General features: G+C 34.7%; 1 protein-coding gene across 5 annotated transcripts in view; it reads left to right on the top strand.

Annotated features, from left to right (window-relative positions):
* Positions 1–1,745: 1,745 nt before the first annotated feature.
* The window catches only part of sv (shaven), a 93,678-nt gene continuing 71,238 nt past the window's right edge, over positions 1,746–24,185 (top strand). For 3 of the 5 annotated variants that reach the window (XM_015978071.2, XM_015978066.2, XM_015978070.2), the window contains exons 1-3: positions 1,746–2,247; positions 15,850–15,988; positions 19,476–19,514. In XM_015978071.2, the coding sequence (XP_015833557.1) occupies positions 15,874–15,988; positions 19,476–19,514 (154 nt within the window). In that variant the 5' untranslated portion in view covers positions 1,746–2,247; positions 15,850–15,873. The remainder of the gene's footprint in view (positions 2,248–15,849; positions 15,989–19,475; positions 19,515–24,185) is intronic. The other 2 variants (XM_015978067.2, XM_008192846.3) reach the window with 2 other exon arrangements.

The following is a 24,185-nucleotide window of genomic DNA, read 5'->3' as shown; positions in this document are numbered from 1 at the left end:
AGGTAATAATTGTAATAAGTTTTTGGTAACTTTGTCTACATTCGTAATTTCTTTTACAATTACATATCTCGATCAATAAGATAAGGAAAAATTATATTTAGTTATCAATATTTCGTCTATTTCATTACTTAAGACGGTAAGCACAACTAACTGGCAAAGCTGAAGTTGACAGAAAACGTGAAAATAGCTGTGAAAGCTGTAGGGAAGTCCAACATCGAAAGATAATTGCGTCAATAATAAAAATAATAATAAAAAAAAATCCTTTAAAAATAAATAATTATTATGCTTTCTTGCATTTTCATTTTAAATTAATTGAATCTTACGTGGTACAAACGTATATAAAATATTTTCTAGGCCCTAATTTTTTTGAGGCCCAACACTATAATCTTACAATATACCGACAATATAGCTTTAATTTCACTCGGTAGCTGCTTCAATTTATCGTTTATCTGAAGATTTAAACTGAATTTCGTTAAATTTTTTCATTTTTATTTTTTTTAAACATCGACTAAGTACCGATTCTTCAACTGTAAATGTGTCTCAAAAGTTTCTTATCTAATTTTACCAAGTATCTGAGAATCTTTACCGATACTTAGATTAATTATAAGAATCAGACTATTGTCTTTGTAGCAAAAGTCCAGCATTTTAAAACCCTTATCTACAAAAACAATAACTTCAACCATCGAATAACTACTTATATCAGCTTTTCTTAGCAAAACAAAACAACCGGCTTGAAGAATATTTGGAGGAAACGACAAAAAAATACTAAACATATAATTCTTCGAGCCTTTATGAAACTTTACTTGTATCATTAGAACCTCTAGAATCAACACAATTTCATAAAAATTTCTCTTTGATCCTGAAAACTGAAAAATTCTTAATTTTATAAAATCCTGCCGAAATTGAATAAGTATTACCGCAAGAAGAAAATCAAATATACTCAAGGACTGGTCGGTATTTTATTAATCGATATACGATAGGTACTTTTTTATTTTACTTTGCTCTTTGTTCACTATATTTTTTTATTTATTTGTTTTACAAGAATTTATAAACATAAGAAAGGTCGGTTATGTTTTTTGTGTAATAGAATTGCAGAGATATTTTTTAATAAGTATTTTAGGATTAGGAAGTGTTAAGAATTTTACTTATTTAAAAAATAATAATTTATGAATTTTTTTCTGAGTAGCATTGACGTTTTGAGATTTCCTGAAGACCGATGTTTAAGAATTAGCATTATTAAATTAATGACTGATCATTAGAGGTGTATTTTAGCTTCGCTTAATAGCACAACAATCCATAAAATAAAAATTCCGGAATATTATATAATTTCTCATAAAAATAATTTTAATTAAGAGTAATAGAACATGCAAACCAGATAAGAATAAAACACCATTAACATATCAACTTTCACGACAAAATTCTGCATAACTTCACTAATTTAATTACGAGGACAAATTAGAGTTTCCGAGCCTCCCAGCCCGATCCACGACATCCTGCCAATAATTGCATTTCCTCCGAATTGTTTCCCCAAATCGCGACTTTTCTCCGGTCGTAAATTTGCCAGCTAATCGGCATCGTCATGTCGGACAAGCCCGCGACAAGTCCACTTAATTTACCCTTAAAGCTCGTCCGCTTCCAACAATTTCCGTCAATTTCCTGCATTTGATATCAAACTATAACAATAGTACCTGTTGGTGGGGTTGTTGAATTCCCCTCCACTTCAACAGGTGTACGCGATTCTTGAAGCATAACAGTGCGACGGGCACTCACTCGTCCGGCACAGTCGGAACAGAGAAGTCAGTGGATCGCATCCTTCCCGAAAGCCCAGTCGGCGTGGTCCTCGTTCCGGAATCTTATCACAAACTGAGAAAAATCCTCCGGAACCGACACAGTTCATCGCCTCACCCGGCATCGATATCTTCCGGTTAGTGTTCTGTGCTGGCGTTGATATCTCCGGGATTTTCAGTGCTTCCGCCGGGTCTAGTGCCGATTTCGATGCGTTCAGGACGAGTACTCTATCCCAGTGACACAATCGACTATTTTTAAGGATAATTGAACGAGTGTAGTGCGCTAATTAATCTTCTGTGATCGATGAAATGTTACTATGACGTGCTTCAACCGCACAAAAAACTAACATGTTATAATATTAATGGTCGCGATTGACTTGGACCGAGATTTGTGATTGGTGCGTGTGAATTGTTACGTTCGAGTGATTGGTTAAGGCCCTTTTTCATTTAGATTTTTAAGGTAAGATTCTTGTTACTTTTTGCAAAAAGAAAATTCGTAATTAACACAAGACAAACTCTTGTTAAAGAGCTTATTAGCGGTTTATCTCACCGTCATTTTTCTGGAAATAAGCACCTGCATCCAAGTCATTAAATTGATACGGGCTGGTGAGACAAATTCAAAACAAGTATGAAATAGTTGAGATTATTTCGAATATTTTTGGCCCTATTTTCCCAAACATCCTGTTTGAAAATGTTTCAATTCCGTTCGTTGTTTGGGGAGTTTGACCGGAAGCTTTGTCAAATTGGTTGTTTTAGTGATACGTCCTGGAAGGTTATCGAACTGACCTTCAATGAACGTGAAATATCCGCCAAATAATGAATACGAACCTTGCAAACCAAATTACCGAAAATTTAAATATTATCTCTTTAACACAAAGAGACAAAGGCTCGAGCTTTGGGTGTTAAAATTGACGATAATTCAGCAGCATGGGAAAATAATACGGCTAGGCTTAAAATTTGTTATTCATACGTGTATTGTTAAACAATACACCGAGTCAAAGTGTATCTTCATCTAAAATTCTTGAAACCTAAGCGAAAAAAATATTTCGTGCTTTACATTACTTAAAACGCTTTAAACAGGTCTCTGGTATTGTTGCGAGTACTTTATGGATGTTTTACTACCATCTTACAACTTTATCGCGTTGCATTTTCTATATTACGGAGTCTATTGTATTACCGCGCTTATTCCCTTCAAAATTTATGCCGCTAAACTAACAGATATCGCAAGCTCCGACCTAACCCCATTTAAAGCACTCGAAACACTATTAGCCGATAAAAACAATTCGTAATTATTGGTAATCATTGTTATTACACTTCACTCAGTTAGATTTAATTACCATACGCGTATTTAATTTTCTTTTAAACTCCTTTCAAAGCCTCGAGTAAAATACGAATACGATTAGAAGTTCTTTAGATGTAACTAGAACAGCAAAGTTTTAATTGCACACGCATGCTGGTCTTTTTATTTATTAAATGGCGCCGTAAAATATTAAAAATTTGGATCGCGTGCTGGCTAAAAGGAAAAAGTCCATTTTATTATTCACTCATTAACTCTTTGATTCTTTATTCAAAGAGCCTAAACCGGCTCCTTGAGTTAATAAACTCAATAATAAATAACAAAAACTTAAGCATAAGAGTCGGATTAACTGTTGAATTATTAATTTTTAATTTATCCTGTTGGTTGTTAGGGACGCAATTAGCGCAGTGTTGTTCACGTCCTTTGATGCTGCAAAAGCACCCAAACCACGCGGAATGAGCATTGTGACAATCGGTTTTTGTCGTAATAATTCAAACATGCTAAAAAGCAGAATCGAGCTCGACTCAAAATTGCAGAAATGCATAATTTGTTACAGCAGGACAAAAAGTAAATTAAAACTTGCAAAACAATAAAACGAGTAAAAACAAAATTGAAATTGCGCCACGGCATTTTTCTGAAACGAGTATTTTTCAGAAAATTTTGCAAATTAATTTCGAATCGTTTATTTTTGCCAGTTTTGTGCAATTATTCTTTATGAAATGTCAAAAGAAGTTGAAACCGCGGTAATAAGGTAAACATTGCGAGTGCTGCGTTGTTTAAGGATTTAATTAAGGGGAATTGTGAATATAATTTACGGCTGACAAAAATGGTATTATTGACGCAAAGTAAACAAAATGTTTAATTAAAATGAAGAAACGCCAATTAATTAAAGTTTTGCTTTCGCAAGCGGCCGACAATGACTCTCATCTCTAATATTTATTAGGAATATATTTAATCTGGCGATTTCGTCAAGTATTGAATAATTGTGGCTAGTGCAGCAATCTTGATTGCCCAATTAAAAGTCCTTCGTCTCTAAATGACAATCTAGACAAAAATTCGTATTTTTCGAAAGCGCGGAATCTCCTGCTGTTAATTAGATAAATTGTAGATATTGATGTTGGAATGGTCGTGAATTACAGATTCCTCCTCGTCGCCGTTTAATGAGTATAATTTTGTCAACTTAGAACGGTCGATTCTAATTGCATCTGAAAAATGCCTTGTTCAAATATAACTAATGATGGCAAGGGAATCTCGCTCGCCGAGCCCGATTTTTCCGCAAAAAAGCTCGGTGAACATCGCAATAAATCGAAATAATTCCCTGGTATGCAGCGTTGGTATATGAGGACGTTGTTTTACCCTTATTAAATCATACTTGCACCTTATTCCCACATGCACCTGTGTTATATTACTCGATATTATTTTATTAAGTGCTGTCTAGCAATTATCCAGGGCTTCGTCGATAATTATTGCGCGAGATTTATCGGAATGTCTCGCATTTCAGCCATTTCGAGATGCGAGAAAATACACGTGTCAGTGCTCATCTATCATGAATATTATTTTGCCAACTTTTTCTTTCCCAGACGGTTTTAGAAACGTGGAAGTCCGATCACCGGATCCACAACAGGTTTCGAGTAAATTTTAATTAGAGCAGTGTGTTTATGGATTGGGATTTCCGTTTTCTTGGTCTAAGAATCAATAGCGTCCATCCATTAATTACACTAATTTGGCTGCTGCGAAAAGAAAACACCTCGTGACCAAAGGCTTCCGACGCGCAGTGCATTAAGAAGTCGTCACGCACTTGGGAGACGACATCTTCCATTAATAGACCCCATAAAGTTGATCGATTGCGTATCATCTTGCATGCCAATTGCTGCGACACGAAAATTTAATTAGATTCAACAAAAATTCGAAAATTCTTTTCGACAAACCCGTTAACGTCGGTATTATGCAAATGGCTGTTTGTACGTCATTGATAACACGGAAAATTATGGAAAACTACCGAATCCTAGATAAAATCGTCTGGTGGCCTGCGACTAATTTGTTCGGAAAAAATCGAAACGATTAATTAGGATCAAGCGTTCGGTAGGAATGCACAAGGATGGAGCAGCAATTCCAGCTATTTTGGAAGCTATTTGAAGAAGCTCGTTCGTCAAAAATACAGCCTGTAATACAGCAAAACAGGCTTAAGTATGTACTTAAGTCACTCGGAGACGTTCAACTACGTAAATCGACCAGCTCCGAATAAAGCAGTAAAAACTGAAATATTCATAAGGCCGGTTTGCAGGAAACTAGACGAAGACAAAAGCGCACAATGCGGAATGTAGGGTCACATAATTGGTAAAATCGACTTTTGAGAAGATAATTTGCTGAAAAAGCCGGATTATGTGCCACTGTTGTGTTCACCGCGCATAATTTATTGTGTTGCCGATATTTGCGTTATTATTATTCTCAAGTAGTTCCAACAGAAGAATAAAAATGACACTTATTGTTGTAAATCTCTTTCATGGCTTTGATTGCTGCTGAAACCGTTTTACTATTTCCAGAGATGATGCTACAAAAAACAACAATATTCAAATATTATAGAATTTGAATTTCGCTGAAAATCGAAAGAAATTCGCATTGTTACGAATGGTAGGGTCTATTATATAATTTCTTATAAAAGTTACGCCGATTACACCAAAGCAATTAACTGAAAGTTAGTTTTATGAGATTATTAGACTGTGCGAAAATTCTTAAAGAGAAAAAATGCCCACTTTACGATTACCAACTTGGTTCCGGTGAAACGGAGCCAACAAGAGTTAACTTCCGAAAGCTAAATGCGAGCTTTTTAAAAGCTTCACTTTTTACAGATTTGTTATTCTAAATTACCTTTAAAAGTAAACAAAATTATACGAAAAGTTTGATTTGGTGAACATGTGATGCCACTTGTTGCTTAACTTCCTTTTAGGAAATTGTTTCGGAAATTTTTATCGAATAAACGACGTTTGCCGTCCAAAAATAGAATAAACATGTTGTAGGAAGAAAAAATTGATTAACGATTTATTTTAAGATATTTTTCTCTTTTTTTTAAATCTTTAATCCTACTAGGATTTTACAGTTTATGCTATTTGATAAATCTCGCCCAATTGTTTTCGTTTCTACACTCTTGAGAACCGAAAAGTTTAAATTAAAAATTAAATTTTTGTTTTTTTTTTTTGGTTTTAGTAAATGTGTTAATTTTTTCCACTTCTTTGTGCTTCTGCTTCCATGATTTTGAGGATGGTCACATTTATGTTTGTGAGAGTTTAAGAATTACCTAAGCGTAAAAAAAACATAAAGTAAAGTTTTGTACTTTTTTGCCTTTTAGAAACATTTGAATATTTATTTAAAAAAAAATATAATTTTGTTGTATTTGGCATTTTGAGGTAAACAAAAAATATGTACAGTTCGGATTAAGAGTTTAAGAATCACCTAAGCTTAAAAAAATCATGAAATATTGTTTTGTACTTTTTTAGGCCTTTTAGAAAAGTTTGACTATTTCCAGTGTTCATTTATTTAAAAAAATATATTATTTTGTTGAATTTGGCAATTTTAGCTTGAGGTAAGACATAACACTGTTAAAGTATTATTCCTATGTTCACTATTTAAAAGTCCATGCCAATGAATTACATACAGATCGATAGAAAATAAAATCTTCACTAACCAATTTTAAGATTTGACATGTCATTGATTTTATAAATTTACCTAGATATAAAAAAAATAAAGACGGATTTTTTTCAAAAATTCCTTGACCCAATTTACTGTGTAACGCATCAGTTCTGAATGCCAGATGTGAGGACTGACTAAATAAATTTATTTACTCTAAAATTTTATAAAACAATTTTTGTACTCTATTTTTAGAAATATCAGTAACTCCTAATCGAAAGAAATTGCCTTTCAGAGATTTCTTCTTCTATGGCAGTCTGTAGGTTAAAAACTAACTTAATCAAAAAACACTTAGAGCTGTGGATGTCGCTCTAATGAAAAAAGAGATAGGAGAGCATTTAAATAAAACTGTTTATTCTGTAATAAAAAGTTTCAAATTTAAATCCAAACATCAATTCTTTAGTGTTTAGAATTTTAGTTAGAAAAATTTCGATGAGACAACGCCTGATTTGAGATTATTGTTAGCGCAGGAAAATGAGCTTTTTTCATCAGTTCCACGCAGGAATTTCGTCTCGGCGTGACCACACCTCTCGTGGACATTAAATAATTTTTCACATGACACGATATGTGAAAAGTATTTGGCTCGTTACACGTAACTGTAAACCGTAAAAAGTCGCTCCTAATTCAATCGGTCAACGCAAAGACCACAAATTGTCTCGACTCAAGGGCACATTTAAATAAAATAATTGCGTTCTATGCGTCGATTATCCTAATGCAACCGTACTTTCGTAGTAAACATCGTGGAGACAACTTAATTTATTTAATGACAGACTTAAGTTACTCCTAAAAGCGAATACTATAATTCCGAGCACATTAATCCGCGTTCCCACAAGTCCCACTCTTACGCGCTCGTTTCCCGCCAAAGCTGGAACTTAAAATTCCTGCTAAATTAATTCACACAATCTGATCGGTAGTCGGGCCCTCCCCCGCCAGGCGGCGATAGCGGCGGCGGAAGTGAACAAGGCTTTTTATCACAACTACAACGAGTATATTAACTCGGTGGAGCGGCCCAAGCAAACGCTGCCCACCATCATGGTAGGAGCACACAGCAGGATTTGGATGGGCCAGTGCTGTGTTGTTATTTTGTCCATGCTCTTCATGTCGGCTTTAGCATTGTTTGTTCCCATAGAAAGACATTTTTGATTGCGTTGTGACGCATCCAAGGCGAAATTTGCGCTGTTGCGGAAACCGAAATTGCTTCATTAAGCAAAAATAATTATACTTATTTTCCAAACAAAAATTTTATGCTTTCTAGAAACCCACATTTTTACATCACACGTTGGGCAACGCTTTTCGAAGACGGCGGCGTGTGGGCTCGCTGGGACCGATCACAAACAAACAATGTATAATTTCAGCTCGGTAATTTCCTTTAATGTATAATATCATAATGTATGAAGTACTCCGATGCGAGCTTATTACCCGGAAGATCTTGCGCGGATTTTTAGCTCTTCGTAAATAGCATTACCGGAGTTAATTGCAAAGGGCTGGGCGCTATTTTTAGAATTGTTCCGAACGCGCAATTAAAGACCATTTTTAATGGGAATTTCTGTTTCTGCGTGAGGTGGATTTTAGGTATTCGCTAATTATAACCTATCACAATGTTATAAATCACTATTTTATTGCCGGAGTTTATGCGACACTAAATTTTACTAAATTAATAGTAATAGTGATTAATATTCCATAATGTCGGGATTACTAGAAAGGAAAATTACTATTTCCAAAGATTAATTGATTTACATTTATCATAATGAACTAATCCGATTTCACACCAAAACACTTTCAGCAGGATGGCACAACATTATCAAATTATCACTGCGGCTGGAACCACCATTCACATCCTAGTCCCTTATCAAAATCCAAAAGGAACAAATTTTTTCCATACTTAATCACACATTAACCCACTTACGGCAACTCTGATTAATTAGAAAACATAAAATTCAAATCCCTAGATTCATATCAGCAACGTTTAATAATTTCTTCCTAATCTATTCGTCAAATAATTTATTAAAAGGATTTCCTACGTCTGCATTCTATTTAAATGGTATCCGGTTCAAAATGTCCTTAACTTTTCTCACATGGACTTAATTCTATTCCTCAGTTTTATACTCATATTCATGACCGTCATAACATTCTTATTGATGGAAATGATATGTTCTGTAGACGGAAATGTACAATATATTATGTATTACATTTCAGATTATATTTCCAGAATGTGTACAGCATTAAAATATTTTATCTGCGCCACAATTGCCCTCCTTGGGAGAAATCTACAATAACACAGGCAATCAAATTTTATTCGCTGAATTTTTAATCCACCTGATATTTACAAATAATTAATTCTTGTAATTAACCGCAAAATCTTCTGTTAACCATGTTTTGAAACACAGTTAAAAAACTAGATAAAAACTGCCATTGTTTCGAGCGCTCCTGCAGTAAGGACAATTTTTTGATTTTGTGTTTTAAAATATTACAATAATTAAAAAAATCCTTTTTGTGACCTGGGAAAGGACGAGGATGCGCCCGAATTTTTGTCGCTTTAATTTGCAGGAATTTCGCTTGGAGCTTTTAATATTTGCATAGAGTGTGAATGATAGATCGCGGCGGTTGTAAGTATGTTATCATTTCTCGCAATGCTGTAAACTGGAAATAAATAGTTCCGATGAAAAGGTTAGGAGTTAAAATGGTTAATAGGCGATCTTGTGCAGGAATGCTCGTCTCAGCGCGCTTAAGCATTTGCAAATCGAAGTGAACAAAGCGAAAGGTTAGGGTTTTAACGCGATATTAATTGCTATTTCCGATTATGTAATTATCCCCGTGAACGCAACGCTGGGTACATAACCTTCTGTCCGTAGGTTTTGCAACAAGATAGATGTCGAGTTTGCCTACGGAATGCTTAGATGTGAATCTTAATGTTAGTTGTCAATACGCGGCGAATATTTTTGAACTTAATTGAGAAGTTATTTTGCATAATAGTGTCTAAGCTTACGACATTTGCAGTCAATCAACCGTTAAACTTACTTTATATTTGGAAAAATCCCCGGTTTTACACACAAACGAAATTATGCAACTCGTTAATTGATAATAACAGTAGTCGGAGGTATTTACATATTGAATTGAACCTTTATGCCGCGGCGAAAAATGCCGATACTGTAATCGCGCGTTCGATTATAAACAAATTTCATTCTTGATTCGCGGCCGTTATATTCTACATCTCGTTTATCACATTTATGTGTTCCGGCAGTTATTATCACTATCATTATTTTAAAGTTCGCGTGTAATCTAACTATCATGTGAAAATGATTAAGTGCGCGACTCGACGTTGACAACTTATAATTCGCACACTTTTTCACAAGATTTGAACGATTCCACGAGTTATGGCAAGCAGGTTCGCCACGTACCGGCGCAGAATTCAAAATTGCAAATATGTCCGAAACGACAGCCATAAATTACATGACGCTCTATACTTAACAATACTTTTCCTTAAATCATTCCAATTCGAACATTTGCCGAATTTAAACAACCGACAAATGCAAATCTGCCCACGTCAACCGAAAATTCACAAAATTCCACATCCACATTTCGCAACAGCAACGCAAATTAGACGGGAGTTAGTCATTACTCAAATATCTTCATCTTCATAGCTTCTGCATTTTCTTATTAACATGGTATTTGCATTCCGCGGTTCAATGAGTTCCATGATTATAATTACAAATAACTAGGAATTTTCTTGTTTCAAGTCACTTTTGCCAAATCTGCAATCTCTTTCTCTCTCTTATTTAAATTAACGACACAAATTCGTTAATTCACCTGAAATTTAAAAGTACATAGCAAAAAATCACTGGGCCGTAAACTGCATTGTTGATTTTAAAGAGAGTGGCGAAAGTTTCTACAGGATAATGATCGTTATAAGCGTCCTGCAATTATTCGTTTTTAAAAATGCACTCCACAGGTCGCTCACATTCTTGCAAAGCCGCTCCAAGGCGTTGGCAAAACTTCCAAAATTATAACATGGCCAAATGTTAAGGAAAAATGTTAATGAAATCACTTCAAAGTTATTTGCAATTTGTAATTTCAAAAAAAATTAAGGTTTGATTTTTTTGTTGGTTCTAGAGAATTTATGCAAAAAGAAAAAAACCTACGAGAAGGCAAAAGTAACGCAATATTTGACTTTTAAAATGCACAGAGAAAAAAATCCATTCACTTTATAAAAAATATAATACACATTATCAGAATTTTCATTAAAAATAAGGATAGTCGCAAAGTTTATTAAATGGTAATAAAAAATAAAAATAAAAATTAAATAAAAAGATTCTGTTACATTTTAATATACCTTAAGTTAATCATTAACAAAACCTGGCATCTAGGTACTAATGCATAATGCATTAGTACATTTTAATATACCTTAAGTTAATCATTAACAAAACCTGGCTTCTAGGTATTAATGCATAATGCATAATCTTTTTAAACAATAGAAATTATCTACAGGAGTATTTAATTTGTATCAAAAAAATTATTAATCTTGTTAAAGAAAATATTCTTTAGTTAGTAATGTCATAAATATCAATGCTAACAAAAATAAATTACTTTATTAGAAAAAACGTACCAGGAAAATTTTAATAAACAGTTTTCTCCGAGTGCTTTTGTTGGAGCAAAGTTTCGTAAAAAAAGTAAATTTTTGTTTAAGCCTTCAAAAAGGGCATAAATAATGATTTTTAACAAATTACCTACCTCCTTATTTTAGAAAAAATTGCCTCAAAAAATATGAGTCTCTGAAACGAGCTTTTATTGAAATAAATTATAATAACATTTCTTCAAAATTATTAAAAGAGACTGTTGAAAATAAGTTTGTTTTTAGCTCAAAATAAGATAATTTTCGATGTTTTAACGTCTATGTTTGTTTTACGCTCTCGATGTATCATTTGGTATATACCTAACAACTTAGGTATTTTTGATTAAAAATAGAATGCTGGAACCATTATACTTACAAAAAAAGATAACAAATTATTATTTCTTCATCTAGCCCAACCACAGAAGTTTGAAACAGAAATGCTTTTTTACTTTTCTGCTTTTTAATAATTAACTTGCTCAACTGAATTGGCTAACTGTTGATAATAAATGCCAAAGATTTTTTTTGTTTAATTTTTTTTTACCTTTCATCTTTCATCTTGAAGAATTCTTTCTTATCTCTTCTTTATTTTTTATTTCTTGTTTCTCGTTTAGTTTTTAGTTTTTATGGGGTTTTAAACTTTTTTTTATTCCTAGCTTATTTTTATTTTTTTTATTTTTTTATTATTTTTATGTTACCTATTAATTTTTTTTCTTTTGAGGATAAGTTGAAATGTTTCAAGCTAGATTTCACCTCCCCATCTGTTCTTTTTGCTTAAATTTATTTAATAAAAACTCATTATTGTTATTATTATTATTATTATTATTATTATTATTATTATTATTATTATTATTATTATTATTATTATTATTATTGTCATTATTATTATTATTCGTATGTTCTATGTGTAATCATAAATTGTTGATTTTGTGTCTGTTGATTTGGAATGAGCAGTTTGATAAAGAACTGATCCTTTTGCATTTTTCCGGTTTGGATGCGCGTTTAATGCTCGAATAATAAATGTCGCTTAGAAGTGGGTTGGCAATTTATGGTGGTGAGCCGAGTCGGTGCTGCCAACTAAAAATGAAATACAACAATAGCAAACATTTCATATTAAAGCCGATGATATTTTTATTATTGGAAATAAAGCGCGTATCGGCAACATTGTAATAAATAGTATGAAGTACGAGTTCGAGTGCATAATTTTTGCGAGAGCGGTCATCAATCAAAGATCGTCGTAGGCCATGAAACGAGCGTGTTGTGGAAATCCGTCCGACATATTCGTTCGAAATTTGAAATTCAAAAATGCCGTCTAAAGCCCGAGCATTTGCTGTGGGGAGTTGTCATCTTCGGAATAAATCCGGGATAATGAGCAGATAGCGCCTCGATTTATGTCGGAGGATTCGCAGAAACAATTTCTATTATTAATTCCAGAGTGAATTCATTTAGAAGCCGTCGATAAATCGAACTAATAGCATCGATAAATATGCATTGATTTATTAATTGTCGCGACATAAATCATGTTAATATAAACACTTTAATACATTGACATCATTAAACGACAAATCATTTAATATTTACAAATGGTACGATACGCAAGCGACTCCTGTAAATCATCAGAATCAAGAATGAAAGAATGGATCCCGTTAACGATGCTTTGTCCATGCATGATTAACTTCTTATTGCTTTCTCACACCTCGATGTCTGCGAGCGATACTGTCTAATCAAACCGTGTCTCAACTTCTTTATGCGCAATTTGCTTTTTTCAAACGACGAGTATTAGACCGAAAAGTACAACCGGCGAAAAAATTCATTCATCGCCTCCAACTCGAGTAAAACAACGCCGAATAACAGTTGTTTCTTCTTCCGATTCAAGCCTCGATTAATATTCAGCGCCATCGCCGACGGCCACATTTTGACAAACTCCACACCCACCGACACCAATTAAAACCAATTAACAAGGACTTTTTATGTTTACAACCTGTCACGGCCAAAATCAAGCCCCATTTTTCAAGCAGATGCAAGTCCGGCCTTATTGTGCAAGAAAAACGCATGCATGCGGCTAATAATAGCAGTTTAAATAAGTTTAATTTCAAAACTGTTATTGCCTCAGCGACTAGACGACGAGTGATTTGTTATTAACAATCCAATGAACAGGAGCACTTAAAATTCTTACAGAATTCCATCTATGTCAAAGATTTTTCACGACATGTTACGCGATTATTTTCTCTCAATGATAAAGCCGCTCACTTTGCCCGCCAGACCAACATTTCGATTGCTAGAAGAACATCAAAAAACATAATCAAAGCAATTAAACATAAATTAATTAGCGATTAATTAATTATAACCAATTTATTTCTGTATATGCTGCTCTACTATGTTTATAATTGAAAAAGGAATAACGAGCAACGTTTTTAATTGAAAATGAAACCATAAAAGTCTGTTTTTTATTATTGTACACATTATGTACAATTGACAGATCAGGATGCACACAAGAAGTAATAATTAATCAGGAATGTTGTGAAGTGGATACGCTTTTTAGCTCCTTACAACTTTACAAGTGATGTTCTTGTTTTTATCAAATTGAAAAGAAAAGTGTCTGAGACGTCCAGCTTGTTCCCAGTTTTAAACCAGTTTGATGGAAAATTTCAAAACGGACGCTTTTGATTTTGATGTGAATTGGATTGAGTTAGCCACTCTCAGTCGGCCATATATGGGGGTTATTAATTACAGCGATAAAACAAAATTGGAATTATCAATATGTAGTTTTGTCCCGCCGCTGGCATTCGTGTCTACACATTTTTTCCCGCATATTTTGACGTACGGTAGTCACAATAAATAAGTTATAATCGAGCCAAACGCGCTATTCTAGCTTCCTTAATTGGAATTTGTCATTTATTAATTAGGAGAAGATGTATTAATTTCGAAGTAAATCCTAATGGGAGTTAATTAATTTCGTAATCTGTGCTCGTAGTCGATTTGTCAAAGTCGCTTAAAAATTCCTAGTCGGACTTAATTAATTCGAGCCATTAGCACGCGCACGATTTTCGAAAATTTGATCATTTTTTCCGGGTAGTTATAAAGCGATCAGTGATAAATTCGGCTTTGATCAGTAAAAAATAATAAATGATCAGTATTTAATTCATTTTTGCGCAGTAAAAAATTTAAATGGCAAGTGAACTACGCGCAGTATTTAATTAAAATTTGCCCAGTAAAAAAACGTATATGCACAGCATCTAGTTTCTGTTTAAATAATAAACGCTCAATACCTAGCTTGCAGGCTGGGGCTTCGAAAGAAAGATTAAATCCGTAAACGTAAAACTCGAAATGTGGAATTCTACACTCTCTAGTTTTGAGATACTGTTATTATCTGTGCATTTATTATTTTTCCTTTGCATCTATCTTTTTTACTGTGCATTTATTATTTTTACTGTGCATCTATTATTTTTACTGTGCATTTATTATTTTACTGTGCATTTATTATTTTTAATGTGCATTTATTATTATACTGTGTATTTATTATTTTTACTGTGCATTTATTATTTTTACTGCACATTTTTGTTTTTAATGTGCATTTATTATTTTACTGTACATTTATGATTTTTACTGTGCATTTATTATTTGTAACGTGCATTTATTATTATACTGTGCATTTATTATTTTTACTGTTCATTTATTATTTTACTGTGCATTTATTATTTTTACTGTGCATCTATTATTTTTACTGTGCATTTATTATTTTTCTGTGCATTTATTATTTTTAATGTGCATTTATTATTTTTACTGTTTATTTATTATTTTTCTGTGCATTTATTATTTTTAATGTGCATTTATTATTATACTGTTGATTAAATAAAATACTGTGCATTTATTTTTACCGATTTTTTCCCACCGATCGGGAGGAAGTGTCGGCGTTTTAATGCTCACATATACCACAAAGGAAATTGCGAAAGCCGCAAACAATCGCAAGAATTTCCCTTAATGAAGGGAACATATGGCGTTTTCGTTGAGGTCTTGCCGCCTTCTTCGAGCAAGTGACGGGTGCAAGGAAAAGGGCTGCGCCCTTCTGTTGTTTTTTGTTATCTGGGATCTAACGACACGTGGCAACAGCTGAAGAGCACGTAACGTCATTAGGGCCTTTCATCGAGAGGCATTGATACGTTTCACTTTCACTCTAGTCTTATTAAGAGCGATTAACAGTATTCGCTCCAATAAATTAATTTCGTGCGTCCCCTAGTTACCTTTTGACATGGATTTTGGTCATTAAAATCACCTCCGGAGCGCCAGCCTTGCGTCTAATTGAGGAGATGTATTGGTTTCCGATAAATAAGGCCATATGGCAAGCGTCCGTTTGCAGATCTTTAACATGATTTACGAGACGCGTTCTCACTTTCCTGGCTTGTACCATACGCTTTAATGGCACTTTGGAAGCAAAATCATATCGCACAAGAAATTAATTTCGCTGTTTGTTTCAGTGCGGTCCCATCATTGAGGGCAATATGATCACGATGGAGTGCCAGCCAGGGGGTCATGGAGCACACCTGGGGCACTCCATGATGGTGGACCCCACGTCGGGGTCGATGCATCATCAGGAGCAGGAGCACAAGAAAAAGCGTAAGTAAAAATTCGCTCCCAAATGACTTAATCCGGCAACCGCGTGATTAGCGCCAATTATACCAAGACCGGAATGATAATTCGGAGGCTATGGCTTGAAAACACTTACAAAAAATCAAATCTCTATAATTTTCAACTCGGGGCCCATTGTTTGTTTTGTCGTCGATACCTGCAATTATCTGTGTTTGTCAATGACACGCCTGGCTGTTGGTTCCAAAAACGAAATTTGGACGATAAGCGTGAAAATGTGCTTTAATTGGTTTCTCACACAAGTCAGTTCTTGATAGTGGGATAATTGTTATTATTCAGAAATGTGAGGAAACGAGCTTTTGAAAATCAAGCGACTTGGAGAAATTTTGAATGAATTCGAAGTAACGGATTAGGAATAAATAAATTGACTGCTTCATGGGCGAGCGGTTTACGATAACTTGTTTGGTGTTGGATTAGACGGAAGTCGGATTCCTCAATGGTAAGGCGGGTTATTCACGAAGGAAGTTTCTGCATTTCTTCACATTTTTCTTTTTTATGCTCATTGCAGACGTCTGCCAAAATTTTTACCTAATAAGTGTTAAGGTCAAGCTAAAGGTGAGATCTAGCCCATAATAAGGCTTAGATTATATTGACTCTCTCCGCAAAAGATTAAGTTGCAGGGGTCAAAGATTAACAAATTAAAGGTCACTTAAGTCGGTACACACAAAGTCATCGGTTTGCGTAATTCTAGTGTCTGGAAACTGCATGGCTTTGGTGATGTAAAACACGTCTTAAGATTAGGTACTTGGAAGTTAAAGTTCAATGCATTTTTCACTGAAATCTATTGTAGTTTTCTTTGTACACCATTAATTTTTTTTTGGTTACCCCAAATCTAGTTATTGTGTGATTCATTGCAGACAGGCCGTAGTCTTCCGTAAATGTTTTCGGGTCACCCTTGTAAAAACATCCTATTATGAGGGTTGCATAAAACTTTATGGTGTACAAAGAAAACGTTGCTACAATAAATGACTATAGATTTGTTTTTTTAACACTGTCTTTAACCACAATCCTTAACACGAAAAAGGGTTAAATGCGAATTTGGAGAAGTCATTTTAAGAGAATCGCGCTTGAACTCCTCAAAGTAGCTGTTTTCTTTTAGTGCTTATTATTTGTTTGCAGAATCAAAAACCCTCCAATAAAATTAATTTTAGAAATGGCAGAATTTGTCGGACCGTAATTGTATGTCATTCCAATATTGCAGTTGGAACAATGACAATAATAAAGACTTAAAAAATAGAAATCAGTTGCATAATACTCTCGCCAGTGTTTCATTTCCTTCTAAAAACAAACAATCGAACTTTCGTTGATTATTATCCCATATGTCAAGCTAATTAACCCGCAATTAATATTTAATAATAATATTATAAATATTTAATTGGCCTATTAGTTAATTTAATTTTTGCAGAACCGAACGGCAAAAACAGTTAGGAATATGATTTATAACTCTGAAAAAGCGCTCGGTGGTTTTTGCGAATTTTCAGCGAGTTTATTTGTCGCTGTTGAAAGCTGCAGGACAGCATCAGGTTCTGGTTGTTGGGCTCTGAAGACGCGTGGCAGTTCATCCGCCTGTCTGGTCCAGAATTAGCAAAAAGTCTTTCGATTTTGTAGCAAAATGAGCGGATACTGTTCCACCCTGAGATTATTTTCGGGCACTGTAATAAAAAGCCCGCATCGATCGCCATTAAATTAAGCTTGAAATTATCCGTAATCAATGACCATCAAGCGCGTCCACCCACATCCTCCAAATTGCCTCTTTTAAATGAAATCAATCACAAAATTCGAGTGTCGTATTGCAAAGAAAACACGGCCATCAATTTTTTGCGTGCGTGTTATTCCGCTGGCGCACTCGGGATGTGTTTATGTCCGTCTTCGGCATAATGTAGAGGCCGGACGACCAATGTAATGGCTTGTAAATCGGTGCCAATATGATCTTTAGCGGATTCGCCGACCATTCTTAAATTGTTATTTCCAGATTATAATTTCAAGCAGGTTTTAAGTGATACCTTGTTTTTGTTGTGTAGACATCGCCTACATATTTTATGTTACATTAAACGGCTTATCTTTTTTATGACGACGCGAATGCACAGCCCGCCATTAGGAAGCTGTCAGGCCTGTTATCAAACACGTCATTGTTCCCGGCAAAAAGCCCGACTTGACAATGGCACACGTAGAAAACGACACGAATTGGAGCAGATGAGAGTAAGAGTGACAATTTGGAAAAAGTTAAATTCCTCTGCTGGCAGTTTCCGCTCTGATATTTCCATTTTTTCAACAATTAGTCACAGAGAAGATTGCGAATTCCTGCAAACGTGCTCTAATTGTGCGTTTTACGTTTCTCCTTTGTTCTCATTATTATTTTTTGTCTGCATTTTCTCTATTGTGTTTCATATCTTTACTGCGTCATTCGCCACTCCTGCTACTGCCAGACATATCCTGTGCTTGTTAGCAGAGAAATGCATTTGTTCCTGCATTTTAATTAAAATTCCACGCACGACGCCAACTTTGCACCAGAAAGCACTTTCTTCAAACCTTGCTCCCAGCCTGGCCTCTGGCGGCGGCAATTATCCAAATGAGCAAATAAATTGTTGCTCACATTTTATGGATTTAGATGCGATTTTTTATCACAACAAATTAGCCAACGTAACCGTATTTTTTACGGTTTTTCATTTAATCGAAAAAGGTTTGTAGAAACAGAAAATTCCTTGACTTGGCTAATTAGACAGAAAGACGTTTTCCTCGACATCAATCACGATCGAATTGTGACAAATTTTAACATTTGTCACAATCTAATTTGAATTGATTTGAATTTTTAATGCGAGGACTAATTGTGGGGAATTTAATGTGGTTCAGGATGTTATGTGTTAAATAAATAAAGGCTAGCAAGGATGAAAAAAGTTGTATCGGAAGGAACACATCAAACAAATTACAATAAAATATTCAAAATCGGTCTATTGGCTTGTGAGGTGAAATTTGGCAAATGGTTTCAATTGGGTGGAAAGTGCCTAAAAACTGTCACAGTCGAGCAGTTCCTTGCGGGTTTAATTGGTGCGCCTTGGGTACGAGGAAAGGCTGAAAAGTATAAAATGCGCAAGCACGCTTGAACATGTCCGACAAGCAAGTTGCTCTCGGGATGATCCCGCATCGTCGAGATGGAACATGTTGCATACGTTTTATTATTTATGAAGCAGTGTTCGAAGCCTACCTCTAACCGCCGCTGACATATTTCAGATATCGTGGATAAATATTTCAAAGAGTCCATACACATGCCAAAAGCCTATGCTGATTCCAGTAAATCGTCGCGAACACGGCCCCAATTTAAGCATAATTTCAGACCGAATTACGTGACCGTCTGCAGAACCGTAACTTATGAATGAAGCTACAGCCGCGCAATAAAGCGACTGATAAATTCGGTTTGTGTAATTGAGCTCGAGAATTGATGAGAGTTGGTTTTTTTCAGGAGACGGAGGCTCACATGTTGGATCTTCTTCAGGAGACGGTGAGTCATCTTTCATTTTTCAGAGCGAAATTCCGGAATTGATTCGGTTGCGTGAAACAATAGCGAATGCCATGAAACTGATAGTATCACCTCGACCAACGGGGTTGCGGTTAGTGCCTAACCAGCCAATTAACCGGCCCTAATTGTAATCGCTACGGTACATTTGTTTTGTAATTAGCCTACAAACAAGATCGAATAAGCTGATATTATTGTTTAATTGTCAAAGCTGTTTAGATATTTGTCGCGGCTTGTTCAAGACATCACAATGTGGCACACATTAACCTATCAGTATGACTGCAGCAAGGCCTCAATTTTCGAATTTCTCTAACCGGGACTGGGCCGGTTATTGAATTCTTGTATCAATAGACGGTTGCATTACGAAGAAATCATTACAGAATTGTGGTTTAGTCGATCAATCCATTCTATGCCATATCTCGATCTGTATCAATTCCATCAAACTGATGGAACAGACAGCATTTATTAACAAAGGGTTAAATTATTTTATTGAGAAATTTAAAACGAGATGGTCATTAATTTCTATAAGCAGCGTCAGGTGTTGCGTCCAAACTGATAAAATCTATTCATTACTGAAGATATAACTGGGTTTTTGTTAGCATGCGTCATAAAATTAAAAATTAAAATTCGTGATTATTATCTGGGTAGGTAGTATTAGCTGGAGCGCCTTCTGAGGAAAAAATTTTCGAAATAAGTTACAGCAACATGTTTCTCTTTTTACCTATTTTGTTTAATAGGATACAATAACAGTAATACTGGTAACAGAAACGAGAATAAAGGAGAAACGTCAGGAATTTGGATAAAATACACGTATTGATAATATTATTAAACAACCATTGTAAAAAATTACCTAGCTTGATAGATTTTGCACAATAAATAATAGTTATTTTTGTAATTTGCCGCCATTTTGATGTTTTAATAGGCATTTTAAAGCACTCAACGTCATCAAGTGCGATGTCATAATAGTCATTATTTGACGGAACATTTTACGAAAATTTTTAGATTGGCAAAAAGAAATTCGGGACCATATTTTTGCAAATTTTATAAATTTCAGGGGGCGTTTATGCCCTCCATTGGCATCCGAACTCTTGTTTTTTGACAAATCTTTGATAAAACATAAATTTTAAATCCATTTTTTTTTACTTAAAAAAATTGAGATATTACCAACTGTCACAAAAAGTTTTGTTTAAAACAACAAAAAGAGGGCAAATTACATAAAATAGTATAAAAAAAAGTCGTTTCATAAGACCTTGAAGCACTCATTCTTTCAATGGCACTCGTTTTTGAAACTGAATTCGAGCTTTAAAGCTGGTCTTATGAAACTTATTTTTTAATATACTATTATTTAACGAGCTTGAGTGTAAATCGGACGTTTTATTTCACGTGTGGATTATCAAACTATGAGTGAAAACAAGTGGTTTATCATCCACGAGGTAAAATAAATGAACCGATTTATACGAAAACGAGTTGAATACAACATTTTATTTTTCGAACTAGACTCAACAAGACTTAAAATTGCTTTAAATTTGTCAAAAATAATCTGACGTTTCGTATTGAGAACAGTTGTCAAAACTGTCTTACACAAGAGAAAAACCGGAAATTTTGACAGTGTCCAAGAATTATGTATTTAATTATTCTTTATTATTATTATTATTATTAATTTAATTTAATTTATTTATTTATTTATTTATTTTATTTTATTATAAATAGTAAAGTATTACATATTGAATAATGTTATAAATTTTCAAACGAAGCAAATCTAAATACGAGTACAGTTCATGTTAAACTTTGCTAATTACCAATTAGTAGCTTGTATTCAAGGTGACTTAAAAAGCAAAATACCGGAGAGAGCAGCAAATGTCGAAAATTGTTTAAAAATTCTCGCTTTAAAATGCAGAATTGTTAATATTTGCTTGTAAAAGCTGTATGAAAAGCATTCGTAGCCCGTTGAAAAAATATGTCTTTGGTTGGCTCTCAGGCCTGCTATTATCATTACACTTATTTAATAGCACAGTAGTTGCTTGTAATTTACGGGATACTTAAAATTCTGTTTTTAATAAAGTTTGATATTAAAATGCCATCGTTATTAGTTAAAAGGCAATAATTTCAAGTGCTCCTTAAATGCATCTTCTCATGTATTTCGCTATGTGTGGAATTTGGCGAACCCGCCGTGTTATCAATTGACCGGAAGGCATTTTTCTCGGTTTGTATTTTTTCGCTGGTGATAAATGTGAGAATTTAGCATTTTTCGGGCATGATGGTACCTTTATTGCGAGCTTCAAGGTGAGCCCAAGGCAGTTTTCCCATTGCCTGATTAGCATTCGGAATGGCAAGTAGGTCCCTATTAGTGTTTATATAATATTAGCTGCATTTATTCATTGCAAGTGCGCGACCAAACCCACCGCATAATACCATATATCACAATCTATCTCCCAGTGTCAAACAGCAATAAAATTTTCATTAAACACCTGTTGGTGGCTTGCGATTGGCCGATCGCCCATAAATAATTAAGAACGTATTGCGGTAGTTGGTCGTACGAAATCAAATAAATAAACATTGAGCAGTGTAGGTGGCGTTCTCGTAATTAGCAGGAATGCATAAATAGAAAGTGGTGCAACATCGGATTTTTAACAGCATCGAGCAATCACTCGATCCGGCTGTAAAATCGCTCTTAGCATTCTTTTATTTCGAAACAGGCGCCAACACAGCCTTTAATTTCTCTAGATGCAGATCGGTGAAATATTGGCAGGCGCTCGCCTCCTGACTCCTCAGGATGAGATATTGTTCCTTTGAATATTCATCTGGCGATGAAAGTCTGTATCTAGTCCATTCTTATCACTGTGGGGGCTTGAGACTGTTCCTGCATGTAATCACATAAATTATCGCGCGTTAATTACACGTTTCACCACTAAAAACACATTGCCCAACACCTCCAAAAATGCGATTCCATCTTTCGTTGGGACGCGATAATCACACCGAACATAAATAACAGCGTGGGCGAATCGAATTTCGGAAAATAGGCCTTTTGGTGTCACGGTTACAGGGTGGCCTCTTGCCCTTCACTACAAGCATTCGTGTCGCAACGCTGTAATAATAAAGTCACTGGAAGCCATATTCCGATTCACTTAATTATTTACTTTTTAATCAACTTCAATTATCCATAAAGGATTGACATTGCAAATTAAAATCTCATTACTTTCTGGCATTGATTGTCTCTCGTGAGACGAGCATTAGAGTGCGCAACGATGGCTTTTTTGCTTGAATTTGCGAAATTAGTGGCAGACAGAAAATCGCAAATGACGGAGTACGGGGTATTGCACCATCTGTAAGTAGCTAGGCTATGAAAATGAGTATGTTGTTAGCATAAATTGATATTTCTGTGATAGGCACTCGGACTCGTTATGAAATACGGTTTGTATGCACATGCACGAGATCAATCTATATTTTAATCAGGAATTTGCAAACACGCTCCCCTGCTTAAGCTTCGCCACCTTTAAAAATACAGAACCAAACATGCAATATGCAAAAATGGAACTGCAAAACGTAAGCTTAAATGTTGGGTTGTTCTACACTTTTGAAGACAAAAATGGTTAAAAAATTAATGGCAATATTTCAGTGTCCTGAAAAATGCGTGTCAGGCGACTGTTTTGCGTCATTAAATTATATCCAAGAACAATTTGAGCCGAGTCGAAAATAGGTCATTTATAGTGAGTAATATTAGACTTTCATTTTGAAGAAAATTGTAATTTAATGCCTATTAAAGCCATACAACCATGTAATTTTCCAAAGCTATCAAACACACAATAATTAGCGTATCATGGTTTACAAAAACAATTGCAATTACAAATTTTTCAGCTTTTGAAATGTTCTAATTAGAACCGTTAGACCGGCCTAAGCCCCGGTGGAGCGGTGCCTTGACTTTTCCTGCAAAGCCTCTATAATTTTTCCAATTAAAAAAAGTATCCTCGGATCGAGCCGGACTCATCTCGTTGTTTGCAAACAACATATCATTGCAGACAGTGCACGATCCGTCCACAATTACAGATCCATGTTAGACAAACATTTCTCAATATCATTGAGAAACTTTCGATATTCACGATACCGGCGAATCGCTTTTTCAACTCGCTTTTTAAACGGTTTGCTCTTGTCCGCGTGCATGAAACTGCAAATTGAAAAAAAAGGCATCATTTACATAACTGTCATTATCAAAGGAAAAGAAAGTCGGAAAAATGACCCGCGTCGAATCGCCGATTGTCCGCGCGCGCGTTAACTGTGTCATGATTTTTGCAGAAAATGCACTAAACGCAGTAATTGCACCGTGTTGGTCAACGCAATTATAAAACACAAAATAAACTGTTGCAATGATTAATGATCGGATCCCAGAGCGGTGGCGCAACTGCAGATGAAGGCCCTGCATGTTTTGTATTAGAGCCAAGAAAAGAATATTAGAAGATGTCCAAATATTGTCAGTTATCAAAAATTCGGCTAAATCATACGCAAATTTTATTTCACTATGTGTTTTAGAATAGTATGTTATATTATTAGTGATAGAAATGCATCATTATATGCGAGTGAGAATTTTAACACTTCTCACGTGTGATATACGACATTTTATCTTACAGGTACATTGTAAAAAAAATCTAAGAAATCCAATTA

Source organism: Tribolium castaneum, chromosome 1 (genome assembly GCF_031307605.1).
Source record: "Tribolium castaneum strain GA2 chromosome 1, icTriCast1.1, whole genome shotgun sequence".
NCBI classification, from domain to species: Eukaryota; Metazoa; Arthropoda; class Insecta; order Coleoptera; family Tenebrionidae; genus Tribolium; species Tribolium castaneum.
Note: the sequence above shows the minus strand (reverse complement) of the source record. Positions and strands in the feature narration are given on the sequence as shown.